This window comes from Halichoeres trimaculatus, unplaced genomic scaffold, assembly GCF_033239565.1.
Source record: "Halichoeres trimaculatus isolate MK-OKI-2021-1 unplaced genomic scaffold, fHalTri1.1 fHalTri1_scaffold_6, whole genome shotgun sequence".
Taxonomy (NCBI): Eukaryota; Metazoa; Chordata; class Actinopteri; order Labriformes; family Labridae; genus Halichoeres; species Halichoeres trimaculatus.
Genome location: NW_027437184.1, coordinates 5,595,094 through 5,621,071, shown reverse-complemented (window position 1 = coordinate 5,621,071; position 25,978 = coordinate 5,595,094). Strand labels below are relative to the sequence as shown.

The window sequence follows — 25,978 nt, the reverse complement described above, 5'->3', positions numbered from 1 at the left end:
TCAGCTCTGACACATAAAGTATATGATGGGACTTCAAACAACAATATTGTTTCTTTCCTTTAGAAAGCCGAAGTGATTTATTTGACCTTGTATTCTTCTGCTTTTTTTGAAAGAGTTCATTAAATAAACACACAGATATCAACAACTGTTTGCCATTAAAGATAAAGACTTAACTCTATCTGAAAAAGCTATTTTAGTTTAAAGACTGTTGCTGTGACCCAAACTGCACATTTCTGCACAAACACTTTCTGTTTTGAGTGCATAAGTGAGTTCACTATGACTGTATGGGAAAACGCAGTGAGTGCACTTTGATTTCTCAGCTGGTGCATTTTTAACAGTCAACACACTCAGTGGTAGCCACACTGGCTACATAGAGGAAGGAGCGGGAAAAGATCAAAAGATGGTTGATGGACGTAATCAGTAAAAAGCAGCGAAACAGCTGTGAACGGTTGTGAAATGTGATTGTAGTTTCTGGTGAGTGCAAAGCCACAGTGTTTGTTTTTTTACAGACAAAAGTACATGATTTGGGACAATGACTGGCGAGGAAATGTATTTATTGGCAGTTACGTAAGTGCTACTGAAACGTGACAAAAGGCAAACGTTACAAACTCAGTTTGTACCGTAGTTTAGTAGCTGGATATATTTATCTGTGTCTGTCTCTTGATGAATAACACATGGATTCATTTCCTTAATTGAAACTATTGTTTTCTGAAAATGCACCAGCTTTGACGAATAAATTACATCCATCAGTAAAAAATATATACACAACCTATACATAAAAGCAAGCTTATGCAAATTTCCATTATGTGTTCTTTAAAATACAAACAGTCACAACAGTTTTGACATCTTTAACAATAAAATAAAAATGTAAGTTAAAGTTACACTTTACACCCTTTAAAATCCAGTTCTTCAAAATAACTTTACACAAAACAAACCATCCTAATATGCAAGGCAATCATAAAAAGCAGCAAGAAGAAAATCTAAGATTGTGTTACATGTCGATTTGCTTCAACCTCATCCATGACAGAAGCCATGAACTACATCCTGGTTTCTTTACTCTGATAATCAGCTTTGCTTCCTCCACTGTCTTCCTCCTTTTCCTTCTTTTCATTCTCTTCCCTCCTCCTGTTTGAACATTGAGAGAAACAGTGTTTTTAAACGTGAGAGGTCAGAAAGGTAGATATAAAGCAGAAATACTTTGTGTAGCTCACCCGCATATCAGCTGCATTTGTGAAACACTCTCTGGTAAAGGTTTCTTAAACGTTTCAGGCAGCAGGAGGCACAAGATGGCACCCATAACAGCAACTCCTCCCATTATTATGTACGGGAGGTACTTATAGTATCGACCTGATGACGGATTAAATTGGAGTAACAATTTTGGAACAAACAAACAATTTATACAGTGGGGAAAATAAGTATTGAACATGTCAACTTTTTTCTCATCACATTTATTTCCAAAGATGCAATTCAAACAAAATTTCTACCAGACATTGGTATTAACTCAGACAATCCACACATGAAAAGAAATCATGACATTCAGGTCCATTAATAATGATTATGGTGAATTAAGTACGATAACACAGGAAAAAAGTTTTGAACACGCCGAGACTCATCTAATTCTTAGTGGAGAAGCCTTTGTTTGCAATGACAGCTTCCAGAAGCTTCTTGTATGTTTTAACTAATGGCCCACACTGCTCAGGTGTGATTTTGGCCCATTCCTCTGCACAGATTGTCTTTACATCTGGAATATTCTTTGGTGCCCTCTGGTGAACACTTTTCTTTACTTCTTTCCACAAATGCTCAGTTGGATTTAAGTCAGGTGATTGACTAGGCCATTCTAACAGATTGATTTTCTTTTTTTGAAACCATTTGAGAGTCAACTCTGCCGTGTGCTTTGGATGGTTGTCCTGCTGGAAGGTCCAGCCACGTCTCATCTTCATAATCCTGGTGGATGACAGCAGATTCAGATCAAGAATTTCCCCATACATGGCTCCATTCATTGCTCCGTCAGTTATATGAAGTTTGCCAACACCATGAGATGAGAAACAACCCCATGCCATGATGCTTCCACCTCCAAACTTCACTGTTGGTGTAGTGTTTTTTGGCTGATGTGCAGAGCCATTTCTCCTCCAAACATGGTCTGTAGAATGACAGCCAAAAAGTTCAGTTTTGGTCTCATCTGACCAGACAACATTCTCCCAGTATTCTACAGGCTTGTCAAGATGCTGTTGAGCAAACTTTAAACCAGCTTCAACATGCCTTTTCTTGAGGAATGGAGTCTTGCAGGCTGAGCGTCCATAGAGGCCATGGCGGTGGAGTGCATTGCCTATTGTTTTCTCTGTAACAATTGTACCTGCTGCCTCCAAGTCTTTCTGGAGCACTTTCAGGGTGGTCCTTGGCTCATTGAGTACTCTTCTGACTATCTCTCTGACTCCCTGGTCAGAAATCTTCAAGGAGCTCCTGTGCGTGGCCTGTTGATGGTAAGGTGGTGCTTCTTCCACTTGTGAATAATGGCCCCAACGGTGCTGACTGGAATATTCAGGTGCTTTGATATAAGTCTGTAACCAGTTCCATTCTGATGCTGAGCAACAATCAGGTTGTGAATGTCTTCAGAGAGCTCTTTGCCTTTACCCATCATGAGGTGTGTGGTATTTAACTGCTTGGTGAAAAAAACAACCTTTTTTATAGGACCATCAATTTGCTCTAGCCCAGCTGATGTTGGTTTGAACTGATTGGAAGTTCAAGTAATAATTACTGACAGATTTCAGGTGGTATGGTGGATTTCCTTGCCAAAGTATACAGCCTTTCCATGTTGTGTTCAATACTTAATTCCACATAATCATTATTTATGGACCTGAACGTTGTGATTTCTTTTCATGTGTGGATTATTTGATTTAATACCAATGTCTGGTAGACGTTTTGTTTGAATTGCATCTTTGGAAATAAATGTGATGAGAAAAAAGTTGACGCGTCCAATACTTATTTTCCCCACTGTATATATATTTGCAGATCAATTACTTTTCAGAGAAATCACTACGAGGTCAGAGAAACTGCCCTGACTCTATACTCACCGAGATAAATGACGAAGGGGGAGATGATGGTCCCGATACGAGCCGCCATTGAACAACAGCCCATCGCTGTGTTTCTGATAAAAGTGGGGAAGTGCTCTGATGTGACGGCGTACACGATACAAAAAGCTGAGGTCATCCCAAACTTCCCAAGCATCTCCAGAGACACTGACACTGCTGGCAGACCTGTAGGATGAGAAAAAAACAACTTCATTTACTGAAAAGGAAATGATTTTAACTCCACCTTCATGTAAATCTTTAAAAGTTAGCTTCAGGTGCTTAGATCAAAAATGTGTAGTACTTCCAGAGCATGCTTCACTCACCTATTGGGATGATGTTAACACAGAGGATCATGATGCCTCCGAGCATTAGTGTAGAGGACTGACAGAAGCGCCTGGGACAAAACTTAAGCAGCACAAGAGCGATCAAATACGCCGGCACTTCTGCTGAAGCAGACAGGAAGCAGTTCAAGTAAGGGTCACCGTGCAGGTTTGACGTGTTGAGAGTTAAAGCAAAGTAGCTTATGGTGATGACAATCCTGCAGAGACAGTTGAAACATGTTTCACACATGGCATTGAAGGTACTGAAACATTTTCGCAAACTGTTGACTTACCACAGGACTGAGCACAGTATCGTTATAGAGAATATGTTGCAGTTGCTTAGGAGGACTGTAATGTTGTAGTTCTTTTCTTTCAAGGCCATTACATCATCAATCTGCAAGAAAAAGGGTAGTTAGAACAACATGAGTTTAAGAATTGCTCATTTTGATGCCTAATGAGTGTTACTCCAGCCAGTCTTTGTGTGCCCAGCTTTCCTCCTGTTGTTGGGTGCTTTTGGTAACATACTAGGATTTTATGTTTGCCTACAGTCTATTTCTTTGGCTAGATTTATAAGAAAAAAGCAATGAAGAATGACTATTGACTATAAAAAATTGACGTCATCTTGCTTGGCTCAAAGTGAGGTCGCCACAATAACTGCTCCCCCTGGTGGCTGGCTACATTATTGGTCAAAAAATCTGTCTCTCCAGTCATTCCAGATGGGCTGTGGTCAATCTTTAAAAAACCTGGGAGAAATGATGAGAGGTAGAGTCAAGAAGTGATTAGACTCTTGAAAGAAAAAAAGATCTCTACTGCGCAGACTCTGGCCTCACAACTGCTACAACGGCTGCGCCTGTGGCGGGGGTATTTTGGCTTCAAAACTGTACAATGACAAATGAGGGAGCCACGTTGTCCACTCTATATACAGTCTATGGAAATGACATGCACATTTTTGATAAGAAGCCTTTGTTCCCCCCCACAACAACAAAAACAACATTTTTTCAACATTATTGGAGTGTTTCTGAAGAGCATTTACTGCTTCGTCTATACCTACACATAAACATAGCATAATTAACACAGGCTCTCTGTGTTTATACTGCTTATCAAGAAAACTTCTCATGACTTACTGCTATCTTGGCAAGGACACTCCTATAAAAGAGATTTTTAATATCAATGAGGCTTTCCTGGTTAAAGGTGCCATGAAGAGGATCTGTTTTAATTGGACTGCCTCGCCACCTTCTGGCCGGGAGTCTTACACACACTGCTGTAAATGACTTTTAGTGAGGTGTGTGTTTGTTTAGGAATTAAATTAATTTTCCTGGGCATTACCATCACTCCGGACTTAAAGTGGGAACTGAACACCATTGCCCTCCTGAAAAAGGCCCAGAAGCGGCTGTACTTTCTTAGGCAGCTGAGGAAATACAAACTGTCCAGGACCATGATGGCCCAGTTTTACACAGCCATCATAGAGTCCATCATCACCTGGTTCCCCGCTGCGGCAGCAAAAGATCTCGCTAAGCTGCAGCGGGTGATACGCACGGCTGAGAAGGTGATAGGCTGCCCCCTGCCCTCTCTGAAGTCCCTCCACAACTCCAGAGCACTGAGGAGAGCTAGAAAGATTATGGCCGACCCTTCACATCCTGGCCATGGTCTTTTCACTCTGCTGCCCTCTGGTAGAAGGCTGCGCCTGCTGAAGGCTCTGAAAGCACGCCATAGACTCAGTTTCTTCCCCTCAGCTGCCAGGCTGGTCAATGACTCTGCCCCCCCCTCTCCGCCCCAAGTGTCACCGGCACTTCTGTAACCGGTTTCATATTTATATTTAAAAACATACACTGGTCCTCTGCACTGCACTTTATATTTACTTTATATTTATTTATGCCATTCCTTTTGCACTTGTGGTGCTTGTTCTTTGTTGTTTATTTGTGAAAAAAATTACTTGTTTGTAAATACACACATGTTGTTACCAACACAAATTCCCATATGTTTACACAAATGGCAATTAAAGGAATCTGAATCTGAATCTGAATCAGCAGCCTGGCAGTCTGACGTATCTGTGGGCTAACGTGACAACAAGTAAACACTGTCAGTTTGTTTGTAGTTTAGTAGCTGTCTGTATTTAGCACAGCTGACAGCCCGGTGCTCTAAGACATGTCTGTAATGTGTAACGTTAGTAAATCCTGGTTATGTCCTGCCAGTCATCTACCAATCAGAGCTAACGTAACCTCACTCTTCATTTTATTGATAGACTCTCAAGTTTGAACAGACCACTGCAGAATAACTGCTGACTGTGGGTTGGAGTCAACATTAGCACAAAGTGATTAGCCCTTTTGAGGCTGTTTTATGCCTGACGCTATCTCAGGGCCTGTGTGGCTTTGCAGAGACAAATGGCATCATTTTCACACCTACGCCCCCTCATACAGTCCTTTTCGTACCGGAAATTTCAGACAAGATGGCGGAAAAACAAGAACGAAGTACAGAAACATAGGTTTGACTCTCACACAGAAATCACCATGACAACAGAGTGGTAAATAGCTCATGGCGTGAAGTTTCTGCCACTCTCGGCAGGGAAGACGAATCAGTTATAAGAACCAAGAGACAGATATGTCATGTTGTAAACAAAGGCAAACTACTGCTAGCATAACACAGCCTTTAGCCTTTAGCTCGTGCTCTATCTCTCTCCTGTTTATCTTTCCTCTGCTCTTCTGTCCTTTTTCTGTCTGACAGTTAGGCTCCAGTGTCCACAATCACTACAAAATTAATCACAGAAATCTCTTTCTCTTCTCACTACTTAACTACCTCAGTTGTAAATCAATCCTGTTCAACTGGACCCAATCGGGAAGCTAAGAAGTAGCATTTTGAAATAACCTGTAACCTGTTATATTGGCGCTGATAATCTCAATTTAAAGTGGGGATTATAATCAGGCATATATCTAGAAGGGAGACTTTTCAAGATCAGTGAGAAACTCCTCACAGGCCCTTTAAATAAATGCTAAATGAAAAAAAAATAAACTCAGCAGAATACTAACTACTCACTACCACAGTCCACAAGTCCAGTTACCTAAACAATAAAGTTTACCATTTCAAAAAGCTCCACTTATATAACTATCACCCAACCAACACAGAACTTTTCATTTGACATTAACTCCATCCCAGCACGCACTCTATCACCTCTACTACCTGTTGTGACCCTGGGTCTTATCTATTTCCTGTTCAGATGTGACAGTTCTGTGAATCTGATCCCATAAATTGTGCTATCATGCGTATCCCCCACCACTGAAGTGTGTGTCTGTGTGTGCGAGGGCAACAGGATGTGTGCTGATACAGGCGGTGCCTCTAATGGGTCCGTTCAAACTGCAAAGTTCGCATTAAGTTCTGAGTAATGTTATTCGAAGATGTAAAGCATGTGGAGGCCTGATTACTCTGACTGCTGGATCAAATGTGTGGCTTTGTGATGAAAATCAAACCTATTTAACTTGTTTATTTGGATCTTCTCAAGCCTTTTAGGGGATATTAATGGAAAGTTCCCCCTGATTTAAATATAAAAGACCTGATTTGACCAAGCCGCATCATTTGAGCAATCCCGTCACCTATGCACGTGCATTCTTAGCTGATTAGTATATGGTTAATCTTTATGGCATGTTCATCATAAACAATGCTGATAATCTTACCTCAGCGGCTGTAAAAATGTCCTCTGGAGCCTCAGTTTTGTTTTTCTTGGCAGCATCTCTCAGTATAGCTTCGGCCTCTTTCACTCTTCCCTGATAGAAGAGCCAGCGAGGAGACTCGGGCACAATCCTAGATGAGGAAAAAACAAGCAGACAAAACATTAACAGAAGACACTCAGACAGTCTGCTGATGTTTGGTGGATACTGTAAAAGATAAATCATGAACTCAGTGTTTGTTTGTTCTTACCACCACAGAGGGAGGTAGACCAGACTTGAGGCAGCATTGGGAATTAACAGCAACCACCAGTCCCTGAGGAAGTAAGCTGCAAGTGGGCCCAACATGTAGCCCACAGCAGAGCCCATAAAAACCCCAAGGGAACAAAACACCACTCGGGAATTTGAAGCTAAAATTTCTGTACCTGTTGGTGAAATAAATTCAGAGAAGCAGTTATCAAACTATACATGATTCTGGTTGTGCTGCATGAAATCCTTACAGGACAACCACATACCAAGCACATACGCAACGGTGTAGTTGGAGTATCCTCCTGCGCCCACAAAAAAGAATATGAAGGTGAAGATCTCCCAGTTTGGTGAGAAAATCTGAGCTGTAACCGCTACAGTCTGAAGAGCCATCATGAGAAAGAGCGTAGGCCTCCTTCCATACCTGAGAAACAGCGAAGAGGTCTTTACCCCACACTGGTATAAATATCAGACAATGCTGTGTTGCAGTACTGACCTGTCAGACATCTGACCAGAGATGAATGCTCCAATAAGAACTCCCACGTAATGGATAGAGGTGGCCAGTGGCACTTTGTATGCATTTTCACACACCAGGTCCCACTGAAAACCAAGAGATTATGTCTCTACTTTGCTGATCAACAGAATATGTAACAGTGGCAATGTGGTCAGTGTTTCAAATCATTATTATTAGCATCATTAGTCAGACAAGTGTTGTGTTCAAAATAGCTAATCTTACAACAATGGCTTTAAGAAAATGTGTTTTAGCCAAACTGTATACATTTCCAGTTAGCTCCTTCTGAAATCAAGAACCATATGTATGTTTTATTTATTGGTTTATCTATTTATTCATCTTTTAAGAAGTGACAATGTACATCAACTGACATTTACTCGAATGTAAATATATTCAAGTGAGCTAAAGGCAAATTTTGATGAGCCAGATATTATTTGGTAGCATTCAATAGGACAATATGTTCAAATAGTGTTGAAATACAGATAACAAGCAAATAAAATCTTAAAATAACAAAAGATTATAGCTATATAATGCTAGTTAAGGTTGTGCTGGAAAAGTTTGAGCCATAACTAGACTAGCTAGCATACACCTGTAGATGGGAAACAACATTAGCATTAAATGTTGTGATAAAACTGCCAAAATTAGCATGCTGAAGAAGCCTAATAGTTTTTTTTTGTTTGTTTGTTTTTACAATAAAACAGGTCTATTTAGCATTTGGCAACATTTTTTATGGTGTTTATGGGCAGGGGATATTTGATTCTTTACGATTTTTGGGGTACCTTTTCGATTTAGATCGCGATTCTTTGATATTTCCATTTTTGTGATTTTTAAAGGCTGTTTACACAACAATGGTTTTAGGGTGAAAGGCCAAAGTATTGTTGCGTTTTGGCCTTGTGTTTACACAGAAACTGTTTTAGACAACCTTCAACACAAACTTTTAAAAAAGGCCTCCAAATTGGAATTTTTGCCACTGCTTCCGTGTAAACAGTAAGCCGGCGATTTCAGTCGAAACACTGATGTCACGCTCCGCCTTGCGCATACTACAGTACAACAGTGCCGTTGTTATGTTCATCACGGACTACTATGTTGTGCTTGTGCTGCTCAATCTGCTGACTGTCTTTAAACAACTGCTCTTATAGCATTGTTTAAAGCACATGCAGAGCAGGGGTCCTCCAGGACCAGGGTTGGGTAACACTAGTATATAGTGTTGTTGCATTAACGTGCCCTGCATGTTTTAGATGTTACCCGACTCCAACACACCTGATTCAAATAATCAGCTCGTCATCAAGCTCTGCTGGAGCCTGATAACGAGCCATTCATTTGAATCAGGTGTGCTGGAGTGGGGTAACATCTAAAACATGCAGGGCAGGGGTCCTCCAGGACCAGGGTTGGGTAACACTGCTTTATACAAAAGTCTGCATTTACATGGAAACGCTGTACTATGCCAGCCTGTAGTTGGTGCTATAACTGTCTTGCCCAGAAGCTGTTTTTGGTGAATCTCCACTGAAGCAGAGTTGGACCGCTTATCTGGTGTATTGGTGAATGCTATAAGAGCAGATGCACATTTTGTTTTAAGACAGTCAGCAGATTGAGCAGCACAAGCACAACATGGTAGTCCGTGATGAACATAACAACGGCACTGTTGTACTGTTGTATGCGCAAGGCGGAGCGTGACATCAGTGTTTCGACTGAAAACGCCGGCTTACTGTTTACACGGAAGCAGTGGCAAAAATTCCAATTTGGAGGCCATTTTTAAAAGTTTGTGTTGTAGGTTGTCTAAAACACTGTTTCTGTGTAAACACCAGGCCAAAAAGCAACAATACTTATGCCTTCCACCCTAAAACCATTGTTGTGTAGACAGCTCGTAAAAATAACAAAAAATGAAACTATCAAAGAATAGCAATCTAAATTGAATAGGCACCCCAAAAATCATAAAAGAATTAAATTAGGAGTAAAGCATATTGCCCCAGCCCAAAAACACCATTAAAAATATTGCCAAATGTTAAATACTTATTTTAATGTAAAAAGAAATTACTATTAGGCTTCTTCAGCAAAGTGTTGTTGCTTTAACAGGGCATTCGGCTTCTTTACCAACAGACCAAGTGAAAGAGAGAAAGATGATATTTTCAGACTGAATAAGGAGCCATATTTTCCCCGAAAATGCTCATCACTTGTGTCTGTTTTTAAGATTCATTTAGGGGATCTGACATCTCAAATTTTTTTCCAATCCGAAGACTCAAAAAAGGACTTAAATTTGAAAAACATGTTATAAAAATAAATTATATATTTATATATTTTTTAAACTATATATATATATATATATATATATATATATATATATATATATATATATATATATATATATAAATATATATTTTTTTACAAAAAAATGATGATTAAAAATTGTTATATAAAAACAAAACAAAACAAAAAAAACATAAAACAGGATACTACAATACATAAATTTTTCTCTCACTCCTAGTATTGTTAGGTGGACAAACAGAAAAATTTGTGAGTTAAACACCAACCTAGCAAACATTAGCTTGCAGCAGTTAGCTTAACAATTCAAAGTTAGAAATTTATCACTGTCACTGTCTAAAAACATCTTCTTATCTCTCAGCCCCAAATGTGAAACCATTTATAATACTTTTTTCAAGCTTGCATTTAGTCTTTAACAACTTCCTTTAGAAGGACAACATGTTAGCATTAGCATTAGCTTGTGAGTTGTGCCATTGACTGGAATAACAGCTAGACTGAGTAGCACTATGTTGATGAATAATTTATAGTTTAATTATGTTTTAAGTGTCACTTATTCCAAGCTGTATAGATGGGAGGAGTCTAAATACTTATGTGATCACACCTCATGGAGACACTAAGATTTTAATTTACCAGTGTCTTCTGTTTCATTTAGATTAAACACACATTGTTATCCTTTTTTTACTCCTTTTCATTCTGTCTTTTGCACGTCCCAAACCAGAAAACACACATACCAATCTGTTAAATTTCATCTCAGAGGTATTAATGTTCATTTTGATCCTGTTTAGTGCATTTTCATGCTCCAAGAAAAGTACCTGGATTAATACTCACATCTGTGACGATAGTTGACTGGTAGATTTCCTTGCTGTAAATCCATCCATTCAGGCAGCTCTCCCTAGGGATCTCACTCACATTCACATCCACATTTGGGACCAGACCTTTTTGCGAGTAGTCACTGACAATATCCAAGTTAAGCCTAAAGCAAGAGTTGGGCCGCTCCACACCATTGACAGTCTCCAAAGGGATTGTCACATTCCTCCACATCTCATTGATGTCGACACTCTCAGGGATATAGCACTCATGATGTGGGACAGCAGCAACAAATATGATGTAGATTCCAATTAATCCGTTAGGAATGATGCTAATAGCCAGTGCTAAAAAAATCCTCAGCTGAAAGTTTCCCCAAGATCCAAGGAATGAAGTAATGCTGTCATAGTCTCTAACTTCTGAGCTGCCCATTGTCTCAGAAAAAGAAATCCTGCAGTTAAAAAAAAAAAAAAAGATGGAAAAGTCAAGCAAACACTTTGCTAATTTGTAAGCGTGGACGTGGTCTACTGCTCTGAGACTGGCATTTGAACCATGTGAGAGATAAAGTTGCTTTATATGCCAGCTTCACACGATCAGGGAGGTTACACAGTTACATATGACAAAGGGTACACCTCTGTAGTTTATTCAAAACTTTTTTTTAAATTATATTAAAAATGACTGTGTTGCATAATTTAGATTTAGATGACTGGAATAAACTCAACAATATAATAATTATATAATTCAGTCTGTTCTTTAACAACACATTAGTCTAAGATTTCTCAGACAAAGAGTTAATGATTTTCCAGTAGAAGTAAACCATTAATTTTTGTAGACAGATGCTTTCTAGATAAAGAAGTTATGATGCAGTTATCAATCATTCTCCATAAACTCTCAGCTGTTGTTGGGCAGCGGCTCATGTAACATTTCATTCAGTGGAAGAGTAACTTTTAGATACTGTAAAAATCCTTTCTGTGTTACATAGGGTATACTTTTGTCACTCTTAAATTACTACCTTCTTATTTTTTGATTACTGTTTTAAAGCACAATATTAAAGTCAGCATTATAAGTTCTAGTTTTGTGTCTCATCTAATGTAAAACACTGAATAAAAAGAATAAAGTTCTGTTTTAAACAAGGTGTATTGCAGCTTTTCAAAGCAGACTCTTGTGTGTTACTCTGCAGGCCACTTCAGACCTAAAGATCTGATCTTATAAATATTACTGGCTAGGCACCCATACATAAATAACCTGACACCTTTTTTTTTTTTTTTTTTTTTTTTTTTTTACTTTACATACGTCAAATGTTCTGATCCGTGTGAACTCCGTCTTCTGTCTGTTGTCTCCTGAGGTTGGGTTAGGGTAGCAGCTCATCAGAAAGCCAGTCAAGATGTCTTTAATGTGGGGGGTATAATAAAGTGTGCCCTCGGACAAAACCCGAGGGCACTTATGAGACATAAGATCCTCGTGCACAGCTTTGAAGGAGCTGCGCGCGCGCAAGTTGAACATTCTTGCCAGCAAATTACTTTTCAGAGCGCTTTCAGAGTGCTCGCGCGCAGATTATCTCTGCTCCACGCACTCAATGTTGTCGCCTGAGGAATAAATATTATGCTTAGAGCACACTCTGACACTCAGAGAGTTCACAACTATTTTCATTGCCCTCCTAATCGTGAAACTACCACCTGCTCGCTCACGAGTAGAATTTCTTCTTACGGAGCAGATTTTCTTTTTGGTATAAAGTGGGCGGACCCAGTCACCACAGCCCTCTCCAGCTCTCGCCTTCTGTGATTGGCTGTTGTCCGTGTCAGCCAGAATAAGCAGGAAAGGGCAGTGAGGGTGAAACGCTGAATGGAAGGAAAAGATCAAACGAGGTTCACCATCAGGCTTTTCATGTGTATTTGCTTCCTTAGGTCCTGATGACCAACATGATATGTGTGAAGTAAAATCACAAGCTACAATTTAAATTACTGGGCTCTATCCTTACAACCTGAAACAGTAGGGTGATAAACACACTGGAGCTTCAATCAACAAATATTTAACACGTTAGACTCTGTTGTTGGTAAATATAACTTTTGTTGTTAAAACATATTGTGTCTGTCTCTTTAAAATTTTCACTTTAATGTTGAAAAGCATTAGCCATGACTAAAATGGCTAACCTTTAAGAAATGAATAAACAAAACTAGCACTCTCTTTTCTTACTCCTCCAATTTTTATTTATTTTTTTCCCTTTCCTTTTATCTATTTATTTGTTTATTTTTTATTTATTTCTAAATTCAATTTGTTTTAAATTTATTTATTTTACTTATTTAATTTTAGGTAGAAGTGTGGCTCCTACATGGTTCATGGGGGTGGGGGTGGGGGGTGTTTGACCTGGGGAAAAATTAATAAATAAGAAAAAACAGTGAGGACTGGGAATACCAATATTTCTTTTTTTATTTAATATCTTCTTCACTATGTTGGAATATTGATGTGTATTGCAATATAAAGAAGATTGAAATGTATCTTTTTTTTTTTTTTATAAATTTGCACAATTCAATAAAGAAATTAAAACAAAAATAAAAGGAATGAATAAACACTACAGTTATTCATGTTATGACTTGAAAAATGACAAAAGAGGATTAGGACAACTAAAACAATCAGACAAACAAAAAAGTAATTTGTATCACTATATTTTCTGGATAAAATAGTCAGAATTCTTAAAAAAATAAAAAAATAATAAAAGATAAAAAACAGAAAAGACTTAGAATTCTGACTTTATTCTCAGAATTAGGAAAAATAAAAAACTAAATTCTGACTTAAATCTCAGAATTTTGAGAAAAAAAAGTCAGAATTCTGACTTTAATCCCTGGATTCTGACTTTTTTTTCCTCAAATAAATAAATAAATAAATAAATAAATAAATAAATAAATGTTATTTTTGAGAGTAATAATAATACTAATAACAATACAATGGACTTTTATTTTCATGTATTTTTTCCAGTGACCCTTATCCTCTGCAAAAACAAAAAACAAAAAAAGAAAAAAAAATATAATTAATATTCAGTGCATATAATTTCCTTGCCTTCAGGCTTAGACTACTCTGTCTTTTCTCTGACACAGACAACAGCCAATCACGGAGGACGAAGACATCAACCAATAAAATTTGGGTATACGGTGACGACTGGGTCCGCCTATTTACTACCAAAAAGAAAACCTACTCGCGAACGAGCAGGTGGAAATTGTCCAAGCAGGGGGCAATGATATAAGTTGTGTGCTCTCTCAGCTCTGAGTGGTGCAGAGATTCTGCGCGCGAGCGCTGTGAGAGCTCTGAGAAGTAATTTCCTCGCGCGGATGTTTGATTTTAGCGCGTGGCCCTTCCCTCTGCAGCCGTAAACGCGGATCTCCTTTGTTTCCCTCGGGTTTTGTCAGTCTATTGTCGCCTACTTACCTGATAATATTCTCCTGGAGGATCCGGAGGTTTTTTTTCAGTCCGTGTGGGATATTTAACCCTTCCAGTGAGCTCTGAGACTAAACTGAGATTTCCTCCCACTTTGATGAGGCCTCCTAATCTGATGTCTCGACCACCTCAACTTCTCTTGAGCTTCTCATGTTATGTCCAAGGCTCCCTCTTGATGAGAAACTCTTTCTAGCTGCTTGTATCCATGTCCAGCAAAGCTCATCGTGAGGGTGTGAACGTAGATTATTAGAAATGGCCTCAAAGGTCAGCTCCTGCCTCACTTAGGTTAAGTTCAATGCCCTCATTTTTGCTGACACTGTATAAATCCATCTTTCTATCTCATCTATTTAGCCATTACTGCTAAACAACACCCTGACATTCACTGTTGCCCTACAGTCAGGAAGGACTCTGTACTGTTGGTACTTCACCTGACACATATCAGAGACAAATAAGAAAAGCATCTTTATCCCAAAGGTAGAGGGAAAAGAGCAAAATGCAAGTTTCATTCATGTTTTTCGACCTTTATTTAAGATGTAACATTTTCTCTTTACAACATTTCTAAGGACATATCTGGAATTAGCAACTACCCACTGAGTATAAAAATAGAGTTTTTCAAAAACGGTAAAAAACAAAAACATACATTTTTCTGCAGCAGGATTTTGATCCCACTGTGCATGTTTTGGATTTTCTTTTCAGATCTCTGATTTTTTACGTTTCAAGTTTCTTCTTCTTCTTCTTTTTTTCTTTTTTTCTGGACTATGCAGTAAGAGACTGCACGTCAGATTTAGTCTCATGATGTAGGGTTGGATTTTCCCTTTCTCCAGTTTCTACATATTTCTTCTTTTTGAGTCCACTGCACAACCTGGGGAAAAAAAAGATACGTTTGACTTCATCTTTTATCAAGCCCTGATCCCTTTCAATCAGCCAGCATGTGCATTAGATATTACATTTTTAATAGTTTTATTGGGTCATTTTTGCCTTTAATTTTAGGACTGCTGAAAATAGGCGGGAAACATGAGCAGTGGTGTGCACAGGGGGGACAGGGGGGGCTGTTGCCCTGGCTTAAATGTTGAAAAGCAGTAAAGTTTCTGCTTGGGAGCCAAAATGTGTGCTACAGTGACCTTGGAAAAAAAAAAGCATAACTTAGTGCCCCCTTCTGTGGCTATAATGTGCTGTATTCACCCCTGGCCTTTGAAATATCTGTGCATACCACTGAACATGAGGAGGGAAGCAGAATAGAAAAATAGTAGATTACAAGAACCACCCACATTAGCTTTTAAGTGGCTGCCTTATCCTTTATCTTATCTAACCAAGTTTGTTATAAAAACTGTACTTAGCTCTTTTAAAGTATGAACCACAGTAGCTACTGAGATATACTATACCCACCCCTGACATTCTTGCATCTGGTCCACTGTTTCTGGAAGATCTCTATTGAGGGTCTCCGGAAGGAAGAAATTCACCACAGAGGAGGCGATTGTCAGACTTCCCATGAGGATGTATGGCAGAATCTTATTATAAGTACCTGCAAACAATAAAAACAACAAAATAATGCTGATGATAAATCTTAATGTGGTCTGATTTTTACATTTTTACATTTCGCATTGCTGGAGCTCAAAAAGGTAACACAAAAAAAAGCAATATAGTGAAAACTAATTAAACTCAAATTGCTTTTTGATAAGTAGAACAATAGTTTGAGTCCACAACTCACCCCCCATCAATCAAAAACTGGTTCCTGTTGACAATTAAAAAGAAATTCTACAATCCATCAACATCATTAGCCTTTATGCTTGACAATTCCTTTGTATACTCTATATACCAGTGGTTCTCAAAAGGGGGTACGCGAGGGCACTACAGGGGGTACACAAGATTCAAAAATGTATATTCAAAAAAAATATCAATCAAGAAAAAACCCTGTTAACATAATGTATTCAATCAATGTTTGAATCCAAATAAGTTAAAGTACTTAAACTGAATACTTAATCCAACAGACACCAATAGTACAGCGCTGTTTTACTTTTTTTTTTCCAACCAAAACTAATTTGTGCTTGCTAGGGGGTACTTGGCGGAAAAAATACATGTCATGGGGGTACGTCACTGAAAGGTTGAGAACCACTGCCCTAACTATATCGGGGCTGCCTGACCTTTGGTCGACTAGTCTGCCGCAGCACTTTTAGCTTAGCAGCTAGATAACATTTTCCAAGAAAACTCAGATTCAGGATTTTCAGCTTGAAGTTTTTAAGAAAAACTGAACTCATAAAGAAATGTATATTACCCTCCCACAGGATAATTATATTCAATACATTCAACATATTATAAAAGTCCTTATTTACCAAAAACATTATAAACAAAATAGGGCTAGCTTGATGCTAATATATGTAAATCACAGTTACTCTTTGTAAACAATACTGAAAACTCCAACTGTCAAAATACTTGCAGACGCACAGGCTCATGGCTGGCTTCATAACTACGGGAAGGTTCCAAACAGCTTAAAATAATGCTATAACCACTTCGAGACACTAGATGGCCTACTTGAGTCAGTATACTTATTTCTGTATATTTATGCACAGAGATATCCAGATCCAGTGACCATTACATATTTTATCACCTATACACTCAATTTAATGATGTTGACCCAGAAGGAATTGATAAGGGAATTGATAAAGAATCTATAAGGGCACAGATATAGAAATATTATCAAACAAACTTGAAACAAATTTTTGCTACAGTGTAAATATCTACGTACCTAAATAGATCACATAAGGAGCAGTGATACTGCCGATGCGAGCAGCCGAGGAGCACATTCCCATGCCGACGTTCCTGAGCACAGTGGGATAAATCTCAGCTGTGTAGATGTAGACGATGCTGAAGGCCATGGTGAAACCAAACTTCCCCGTCATGACCAGCGCCAGAGCAAGATTCTGAAGGGCTGTGGGAAAAAAGGAGTATTAAGACTGTTTTAATGATTTTCTAAATATTTCTTTAAAGATGTTTTGAATTTGAAAAGGTGGGTTAAATGATGTACAATCTCTGTTTTTACTCTCAGTCTGAAAGAAGTTACTCAATGTTAACTCCACAACCAGCTGCAGAAGCATACAGAAGTGATGAAAATGCAGTACTGCAACTTTGTACAACTTAACTTTTACTACATCTCGTTAAGTATTCCTAGAGAACATTAACAGAATTCTTAGAACTCAGACACAACAAGAAAGGAAAGATAAGCCTTATCTCTTATGATGCTTTTATAATGTCCATATATCAGAAAGAAGTCTTACAGTTAGGGATGAACTGGATGAGAAGCAGAAGTCCTCCTCCGATGAAGAGGAACGACGACAGCAGCGCTCGTCTTGGACATTTCCTTAGCAGGCATGTAGAAACCACGTAAGCTGGAACCTCAGCAGCAGCTGACAGGAAACAGTTCATGAAGGGGTCGCCGCTCAGGTTGGAGGTGTTCAGGGATAAACCAAAGTACCCGATGTTGATTGCCATCCTGAAAAGACCAGAAAAAGAAGGAATCTTTTCAAACTTTACATAATTCATAAACACCTAATACATCACCTCAGATAAGACGGTTGAGATGGAGAAAATAACCACTCACCACAAAATCAGACACATCAGCGTGATGCACCGGATGTTCTGTGACTTCAGGACATCAAGCATAGAGTATGTCTTAGTTGGAGGCATCGCCTGGAGCAAAAAAGAAATGAGATATCACCCAGATATACAGAACAGACTCTGAACTTTGGTAAAGAAAGAAAGATGCAAACTCTGAATGAGTCAGGCTAACCACCTTTACCTGTTTTTATCAGCACAAATGAGCAGTTTTTTTGGCCATGATAAAGCTTTTTTGGCCTCTAAGATTCTGTGCAACCAAACTTTGGCAGCCCACTTTGGGAGTCTCAGTACTTGGGGTGCCCAAAGCTAAACTGCTGAACGCAATAAACCAACTTTTTATTTTATAATAATCCATTTCATTTGTACAGTGTTGAGCCATGGTACTTAAAAGCCCCGTTTCCACCAAGCAGTGCAGTTTAGATCTGTAGGGTTTGGTACTGGTTGTCTCAGTTGAGACTAATCCAATTTGCGTCTCCACAGCCAACTGTACCCCCTAGTGGTAGGTGGCGTTTAAGCTGGGTGCCGATAGCAGCATCAGTTGGGCAGTAGCGTGAAGTCTAAGCAGCGCAACACAGAGTACCTCACTAATAAACCCAACGAAGAAGAAAAACGCAACACCATAAACAAAGAGCAACAATGGGAGTCATCCAGCAATTCGTTTTCTTTCCGATTGTCAAACCCCACTGGAAGCAGCGCGCTGTGTCACGCCACCCCGCTCAATCCGGAGGGGGGGGGGCTGGTCCACGGAGAGTCACAGGCTCTCTGTTACGACCGAGGTCGTAATGTGTTTAGTTTTTTTGTTTGTTCCTTTGTTTGTCATCCAGCGCGGCTGTAGAGTGTGTGTGTGTGTGTGTGTGTGTTGATAGTGTGCCTGCTGTGAGTGTCTGCAGGTAGGCCTGCCTTTGTTCTGAATGGCTGACCATCGGGATCAGATTGGCTGGGCGGTGATAAAAGGCAACAGATGACGTCAGCAAGCAGGCAGGGGAATCCCATCTCCCTCCTCTCCCAACCACCACGCCACGCCGTGCCCCGCCAAATGTTCCTTTGTTTAAAGTCTTAGTTTGATTACTCTTATTTTCTGGTAATTTTATCTAAGTTAGTTTATAATTTAGTTGTCCTAATTTCTATAATTATCCTTTGCCATTCTTTGAGTTGTTTCTGAGTTAATTTCGTTGTTCGAAATATTTTGGGTTGATTTTTTTTTGTAAATAAATAATTAAAATTGTTTCAACTTAAATTCGTTGTGATTTTCGTGGCTGCTTGGGACTTGGGGGAAATGGGTCATCATGTTGTGTTCTGGCCTCCCCTAGATGGGGCATAACACTCTCATGTGAATAGTGATATCACACCATCACCATCCACTCCGATAACTTTTGATATGTCAGTCCACACCTTGTCCTTTCTGCCTGTATCCTTATAAAAAGGATGTTTGGGATCATACAGAATGTTGAACTTATCCACTTCCAAGATCAGCTTCTCTTCATCCATGGCATCGTGTTGCGTCTGGGACCCTCTGACCGACTGTTAACCTGATGCACATGCCTCCAGATGTGACGTATTTATAACATATGGGAGAAATATACGTTCGAGAGTTCGTGCATTGTGTTTTATTTGGAATCTTCCGGGTACTACTTCCTGTTTAGTGCTTTCTTATCGTCAGTGAATTTACGAGGTTTGGAAGCAGCCGCGCAGAAAATAGACTATAAGCGTATTTCTCGTGTGCGGTGGAATTTAGGGGTAAGGCTGCATGTGCATGACACTTTTGGTAGTCTTTGAGTTTTTTGTCTGTTGTTATCATGTGTTTAAATGCTGAGGTAGTTTTTTTTCTTGATCTCAAACTATGCCCCCTGCTGGGGAATAGTCTGAAATTTACGTTTTTTTCCCCCCTCTCTTTTCCCAATGTTGTTATTTCTTATTTAGTCAAAGGAGTGCTGGGTAGCTGGCTCCTAGCTTTATCCCATTGTGGTCTTACCTTGTCTAAGTTTATTTTCTTATATGTCTTGGAAGTGATGTAAATGCAATTTTGTTGTACTTGTTTCAATGACAAATAAAGTTCTATCTTTCTATCTATTACACAAGTCTGAAAGGAGACATTGTGAGTTTTGTTTTGTATGAAAGGTAAATATTTCCCCAAAGGTTTGAAAAGACTTCATGTGTCTCACCTCAGACTCTTTAAAAATCACAGCTGGAGCTTCAACTTTATTCTTCCTTGCAGCATCTCTCACGATGGCCTCAGCTTCCTCCACTCGTCCCTGAGTGATGAGCCACCGAGGAGACTCTGGGATGAACCTTTAAAACCAGTTTACACTTAGTCCTCTTGAAAACTGTACAATCAAAAACAAAATAACAGTGAGTGGTGTAGTTGGTTGGACGTACCACCACAGTGGGATGTAGACCACAGATGTTGCTGCGAGAACCGCCAAGAGAGTCCTCCACTCTCTGATGCTGTAAGCAATCCAGGGTAGAGTCATGTATCCGATGCAGTAGAAAAGAAAGGCCCCGAGGGTGGTGAAGATTACCCGCATAGTTTTACTCAACACCTCCGTTCCTGTCAAAGAAAAGGAAAAGGAAGACGCCGTCAAAAAAATAGTCATGAGTCCATGTCTGATGGCGTATGAGGATATATTTCTTACCAAGCACAAAGGCAGAGATGTAAATGGAGATCTGAGAGGCTCCAACAAAGAGGAACATGATGCAAAACATCCTCCATGAGTGGGAAAAGGACTGTAGCGTGACAGAGACGCACTGCGCTGCAAGAGAGAAGAAGACGACCTTCTTCCTGCCGAACCTGAACGCAAAAGAAAAAATGACATTGTAAGATAACGTAGACACAAAACACTCAGAAATACATACATACAACTTTGTGTCAAACCCAATGAGCCAGCAATCAGAAACAACCACACAAGAGCTTTTTCTTTAATCGATAAACCTTGGTTTGATATTAACTGGCATTAAATATAAAAGTCTGAAGTTACAGCTCTCCTGATGCAGACATGTTGGATCTATAAAGGTTCAAACTCAAGCTGAAAGTCAGCACTTTACCTGAGCACTCATTGCTTCAATATGTAACCCAGTGTTGGACCAGAGACATGGAAACTTGGCTGAATGACAGAGATGACCCAACCACTCACAACTTGCTACATTAACTTCTTTCGCAACAGGTTATATACTACATCCTCCTAACATGCTGATATGATAAAATGTGACCTGTTTTCTTTGAGCTCACACGTGCTGTTGGATTGTATAATGCCTGAATGAGACACTTTGTCCTTAACTCGCTCCGCCTCACAGCTCCACAACTCCACAACAGACAGATTAGTTTGTTGCTTTGCTTCAGAAATAAATATCAGGAGAGTTTGATTACTGAGCTTGAGGGCTGTTGTTAATTCAGATAAACAGATTGTCCTCTCTTGAACCGGTGGAAACATACAGCACAGGTTGAGCTCTAACTGCTCAGCATTGACTGAAACTGTGACTTATTCACTAAAAGGCCCTAAAACTGTGAGGCCCCTCGCTCCCGCTTTCTCACACAGTTTTCACAGCTGCAGAAGAGCCGGACAAATCAACAGTGAAACTTTCCACTCTGCTGTGTCCTGAGCCCCCTGCTTTGTCACAGACTGAGGTATGTGACACTTTAATCTGTAAAAGACAAACACCGGATCTGCTTGCATCTACTGAAAGGAGGCACAACAACTCAAACACAACGCTGAAATTAAACAGTTTTATGAGTAGTTTTCTTAAAAGAGTCCAAATTCTAAATATCTAATGGGAGTTCCCATGTCAGTGAGGAAATGAAATCACATTTTTATGATAATTTTCTCCTTCACTTGGACAATTAAGGCCGACCAACTTTGCCCCGATTGACCCTGTGTTTGTTTTTTCTCCTGGCGGTATTGGTGTGCACAGGGGGAGCTCTCGTGGCACAATCCTCCTCATCCTCCAATCCCTACTGGGATCTAAAAACCAGGTTAGACACTTGACTGTCCTCTTGGGTGGTAAAAACACAGTTAGAGTCTCATCTTAGGAGCAAAAAAACACAAAAGTCCCATCTTAGAAGCCAAAATGTTTGACCAAGGGCCCTCTTTGGAGCCAAAACACAGGACTAGGTACCTCTTGGTTAGCAAAACCAACAGTAAAGTCCCATTCTAGGAAGAGAAACAGAAATTAAAATCCCATCTTGGGGGCAAAAACACACAAAAGTCCCATCTTAGAAGCCAAAATGTGTGACAAAGTGCCCTCTTGAGAATCAAAACTTTAAAAACGCATCTTCTTAGAGGCCAGAATTTGAATTAGTGTTGTCTTAGAAGCCAGAGCATGCACCAAAGTGCCCTCTTGGGAGCCAAAGCACAAGTCTAGGTACCTCCTGGTTAGCAAAACAAAAGGTAAAGTCCCGTTCCAGCAGGAAAAACACAAACTTTAATCCCACCTTGGGAGCAAAAACACACAAAAGTGCCCTCTTGAGAATCAAAACTTTGAAAAAGCATTGTCTTAGAAGCCAGAATTTGAACTAATGTTGTTTTAGAAGCCACAGTATGCATCAAAGTGCCCTCTTTGGAACTGAAACACAGGTCTAAGTACCTACTGGTTTGCAAAACACATGCTAAAGTCCCACCTTGGGAGCAAAAAAAATGCCAAAGTGCCCTCTTGACAACCAAAACTTTCAGAAAATGTTCTTTTAGAAGCCAGATAATGTGCCAAAGTGCCCTCTTGGGAGCAAAAACATGAGTCTAAGTACCTCCTGGTTGGTAAAACACATGGTAAAGTCCCATCTTGGGAGCAAAAGCACGTTATAGTGCCCTCTTCGAAGCCAACATGTGTGCCATGGCCCTCTTTGGAGCCAAAACACAGGTCTAAGTACCTCCTCGTTAGCAAAACAAATGGTGAAGTCCCGTTCCAGCAGGAAAAACACAAACTTCAATCCAATCTTGGGAGCAAAAACACACAAAAGTGCCCTCTTGAGAATCAAAACTTTGATAAAACATTGTCTTAGAAGCCAGAATTTGAACTAGTGTTGTTTTAGAAGCCAGAGCATGCGACAAAGTGCCCTCTTGGGAGCCAAAACACAGGTCTAAGTACCCACTGGTTTGCAAAACACACGCTAAAGTCCCACCTTGGGAGCAAAAACATGCAAAGGTGCCCTCTTCGAAGCCAAAATGTGTGCCAAAGTGCCCTCTGGAGAACCACAACTCTGAGAAACCATTGTCTTAGAAACCAGAATATGAATTGGTGTTCCCTAAAAGCCAGAGGCTGTGCCGAAGTGCCCTCTTGGAAGCCAAAAAACAGGTCTAAGTACCTCCTGGTTGGCAAAACACACAGTAAAGTCCCGTTCCAGGAGCAATAACACACACTAAAATACAATCTTGGGAGCTAAAACATGCAATAGTACCCTCTTGGAAGCCAACATGTGTGACAAAGTGCGTTTTGAGAACCAAAACTTTGATTAGTGTTGTCTTAGAAGCAAGTATTTGAATTTATGTTGTCATAGAAGCCAGAGCATGCACCAAAGTGCCCTCTTTGGAGCCAAAACACCGGTCTAAGTACCTCCTGGTTGGCATAACACACAGTAAAGTCCCACCATGGGAGCAAATATGTGCCAAAGTACCCTCTTGACAACCAAAACACATGCTAAACTGCCTTCTTTGTTTTTCTTTTCACCCCTACCTTTCAAAAAGTCTGTGTACCCCACTGCCTGCCTGTATGGCTGGATGTTTAATTCTGAAAAGCAAACTGACAGAAAAGGTTTTGGCCTTTTTGGTAGGTTGTACTCTTTTGTAGTACACAAAGTTGAACACTAGATGGAGCTGTTGTTTCTGATAATGTGATCTCATAAGGCCCAAGCCTTTAGTAAATCAATTAATCCCCACTCTGTTGTCAACCTGTCAGATTCAGGACCAAACAAGCAGCATCATCTCATGACAGATAAAATTTACCCCTACAGGAAGCAGGAAGGGGCAAAATACTGTACTAATATGTAGGGTTCATAAATGTGAAACTTGAAAGAAAGTTTGCGGATTAGAAAAAAGGATGAAGTACCTGTCAGAGAGCTGGCCTGAGACCAGGGACCCGAGGAGATACCCCACAAAGAGAGTCGAGGATGCAAAAGGAACTTTCCACTGGTTGTCACAAACAAGGTCCCACTGTGGAAAGACGAAACACTGATTCAAAAAGAGGCAAATTTTCCTCAACGTCCTCATGAAGCACACACTCTGACACTGATACTGACCTCTGTGACTATGTTGGACTGGTAGATCTCTTTGCTGTAGCTCCATCCATCCAGACATCCCTCCTGCCCCAGCTCTGTGAGGTTGACATCCCTCCCAGGGACGTATCCTTCAGCTGAGAGATTCCTCACCACATCCAGCCTGTATCTGCTGCACTGGCTCTGAACCTCCTCTCCATCCACTAACGTTACGGGAATGATGGCTTCCCTCCAAGCTTCTGTCAAGTTAACGTCCGGGATCAGACAGCTGTGTTTCGGAGTGGCCCCCACAAACACAATGTAAAGTCCGTTGAATCCGGTTGAGACAAAAACTGTATTTAGGAGGAAGAACGCCGTCCAGAAGTAAGGACCGGTCTGTCCGAGGAATGCAGTGTCTTCATCATAGTCTCCCATTCTTTATATGAAAAAAAACCTCCCTGCTCCTCAGGGAGAAAATAAATCCTGTGAAATTCTTCAGAGTATGAGACGTGGTATCCCTCTTAAAGTCTTAAAGTACCAGAGGGGTAGGGTTGAGCTCTCTGTGGGGCAGAGCGAGCTAGTCCCTCTGTGGGATGCAGGAACACTTGGAAAACTTCACTTTCAGTCCTGAGAGGGTATTAAACCTCTTTTTAGGGGGTAACTCCTCCCAGGAGACTGACAGTAAGACCATCACATTCTCTTTCTTTGTGTTAATTCATCTGAGATGAGTAATGGGAGACCTTTCATTCTTTGATTTGATCAGATTTACTCAGACTTGATTAAAGGAGTGGCCAGTCGAACTACCCAGCCCCCGCACGGCTGTGGTCAGCGTGGTATTTTCTCTAAACAACATTCCTCACTTTTAAATACTCCAAAGAAGTGCACGCGCCTGGACTCCAACAGCTCCTAAGAGGTATTAAGATCCCTGTTGGATTGTTTAAAGCCACACAGCAGAGGCAGGCTGGCATTCATCTGAAACAACAGTGAAAATAAGTGCACACTGGTTGAGATTTGAAAAGACTGTAGAAATGAGGAAGCCGATGAGAGATCAGAGGCCCTCAGAGGGTCGTCTAAGGCCTTCACTCTTTATCCACTCAGGGCTCGGTTGACACATTTCAGCGACTGAGGCCTTCATCAGAGCAGGCACAAAGTGGATACCCAGCTGCTTTCTATGAGGGCTATTAAGCAGTCATGTGATCAGTCTGGTCACATGACATGATGAGGAAACGCTCCAAGATAAAAACTTAAAGCTGAGAGTCTGATCAATCAACATCCACCAAATGGCAAGATGAATCAAAACAACATGAACACTAAAAAGGATTTTAAACTTGATTTTAAATGTAGAAGTTTTGAGCCGGTTGAGAATACAGTTAATTGAAGATATTGACTCTAAATGAGCAACAAGAAGGAGGAGGAGGAGGGACTATCTTAACCTAACTTAATTCATTATTATTATGCAGCTGAAGAAAAATCCATTCAACTTGGATGAGCAAAGTTGGGTTTCCTAAATGGAAGTTAGTAGAGTCCAAACTGGATAATTCTAGTTTTTTCAAGTTATAACACAGTACAATTTAAGCAATACAATGACTCTTTGAGAGATACTTTTAGATTTTGGAGAAGCTTATGTAAAGTAAAGAAGATTAAATACCAACAGACTATATGTTAAAGAGAAGTCTGGGACCCAGACTTCACCCCGAACACTTACGAGTTTTTAAAACATGGGAGAAGAAAGGACTCACAAGATTCTACCAGATTTATAATAAGGAAGTAATTGACTCTTTTGAAAATATCGCTCGACAATATGGACTGAGTAACAACCAGTTTTATTGATACTTGCAAGTGAGGAGTTACTTTAAAGAAAAAGTTCCAATCAGCACATTAGAAGATCTCCACTT

The 25,978-nt window shown here is 40.0% G+C and overlaps 2 protein-coding genes across 2 annotated transcripts; both read right to left on the bottom strand.

Annotated features, from left to right (window-relative positions):
• Positions 1 to 894: 894 nt before the first annotated feature.
• On the bottom strand, positions 895 to 12,445 carry LOC141791887 (solute carrier family 22 member 4-like). Its single transcript, XM_074672586.1, has 11 exons — positions 12,149 to 12,445; positions 10,889 to 11,315; positions 7,787 to 7,890; positions 7,560 to 7,714; positions 7,298 to 7,469; positions 7,054 to 7,180; positions 3,682 to 3,782; positions 3,392 to 3,606; positions 3,072 to 3,254; positions 1,212 to 1,347; positions 895 to 1,125 (listed from the first exon to the last, which is right to left on the bottom strand). The coding sequence occupies exons 2-11, from the start codon at positions 11,294 to 11,296 to the stop codon at positions 1,038 to 1,040; spliced, it is 1,689 nt and encodes a 562-aa protein (XP_074528687.1). The 5' UTR covers positions 11,297 to 11,315; positions 12,149 to 12,445; the 3' UTR covers positions 895 to 1,037.
• Positions 12,446 to 14,831: 2,386 nt separating this feature from the next.
• Positions 14,832 to 25,247, bottom strand: slc22a5 (solute carrier family 22 member 5). The gene is made up of 10 exons (XM_074673105.1): positions 24,129 to 25,247; positions 23,939 to 24,042; positions 20,539 to 20,693; positions 20,282 to 20,453; positions 20,068 to 20,194; positions 17,889 to 17,977; positions 17,566 to 17,780; positions 17,037 to 17,219; positions 15,680 to 15,815; positions 14,832 to 15,155 (listed from the first exon to the last, which is right to left on the bottom strand). Exons 1-10 carry the CDS (start codon positions 24,516 to 24,518, stop codon positions 15,050 to 15,052), a joined length of 1,677 nt encoding a protein of 558 aa, XP_074529206.1. The 5' UTR covers positions 24,519 to 25,247; the 3' UTR covers positions 14,832 to 15,049.
• Positions 25,248 to 25,978: the final 731 nt, after the last annotated feature.

Bases quoted from the DNA above. Each gene is read 5' to 3' on its own strand.
- LOC141791887 (XM_074672586.1), bottom strand. From the start codon at position 11,296: ATGGGCAGCTCAGAAGTTAGAGACTATGACAGCATTACTTCATTCCTT. The intron at 7,181-7,297 runs GTAAGAACAAAC...TTCCTCATCTAG, and splicing joins GTCTACCTCCCTCTGTGGTG to GATTGTGCCCGAGTCTCCTC. The intron at 3,255-3,391 runs GTGAGTGAAGCA...CTCATCCTACAG, and splicing joins TGTTAACATCATCCCAATAG to GTCTGCCAGCAGTGTCAGTG.
- slc22a5 (XM_074673105.1), bottom strand. From the start codon at position 24,518: ATGGGAGACTATGATGAAGACACTGCATTCCTCGGACAGACCGGTCCT. The intron at 17,978-20,067 runs GTGAGACACATG...TTTTTGCTCCAG, and splicing joins TGATTTTTAAAGAGTCTGAG to GCGATGCCTCCAACTAAGAC. The intron at 17,781-17,888 runs GTGAGTGGTTAT...TGGTCTTTTCAG, and splicing joins CTGATGTGTCTGATTTTGTG to GATGGCAATCAACATCGGGT.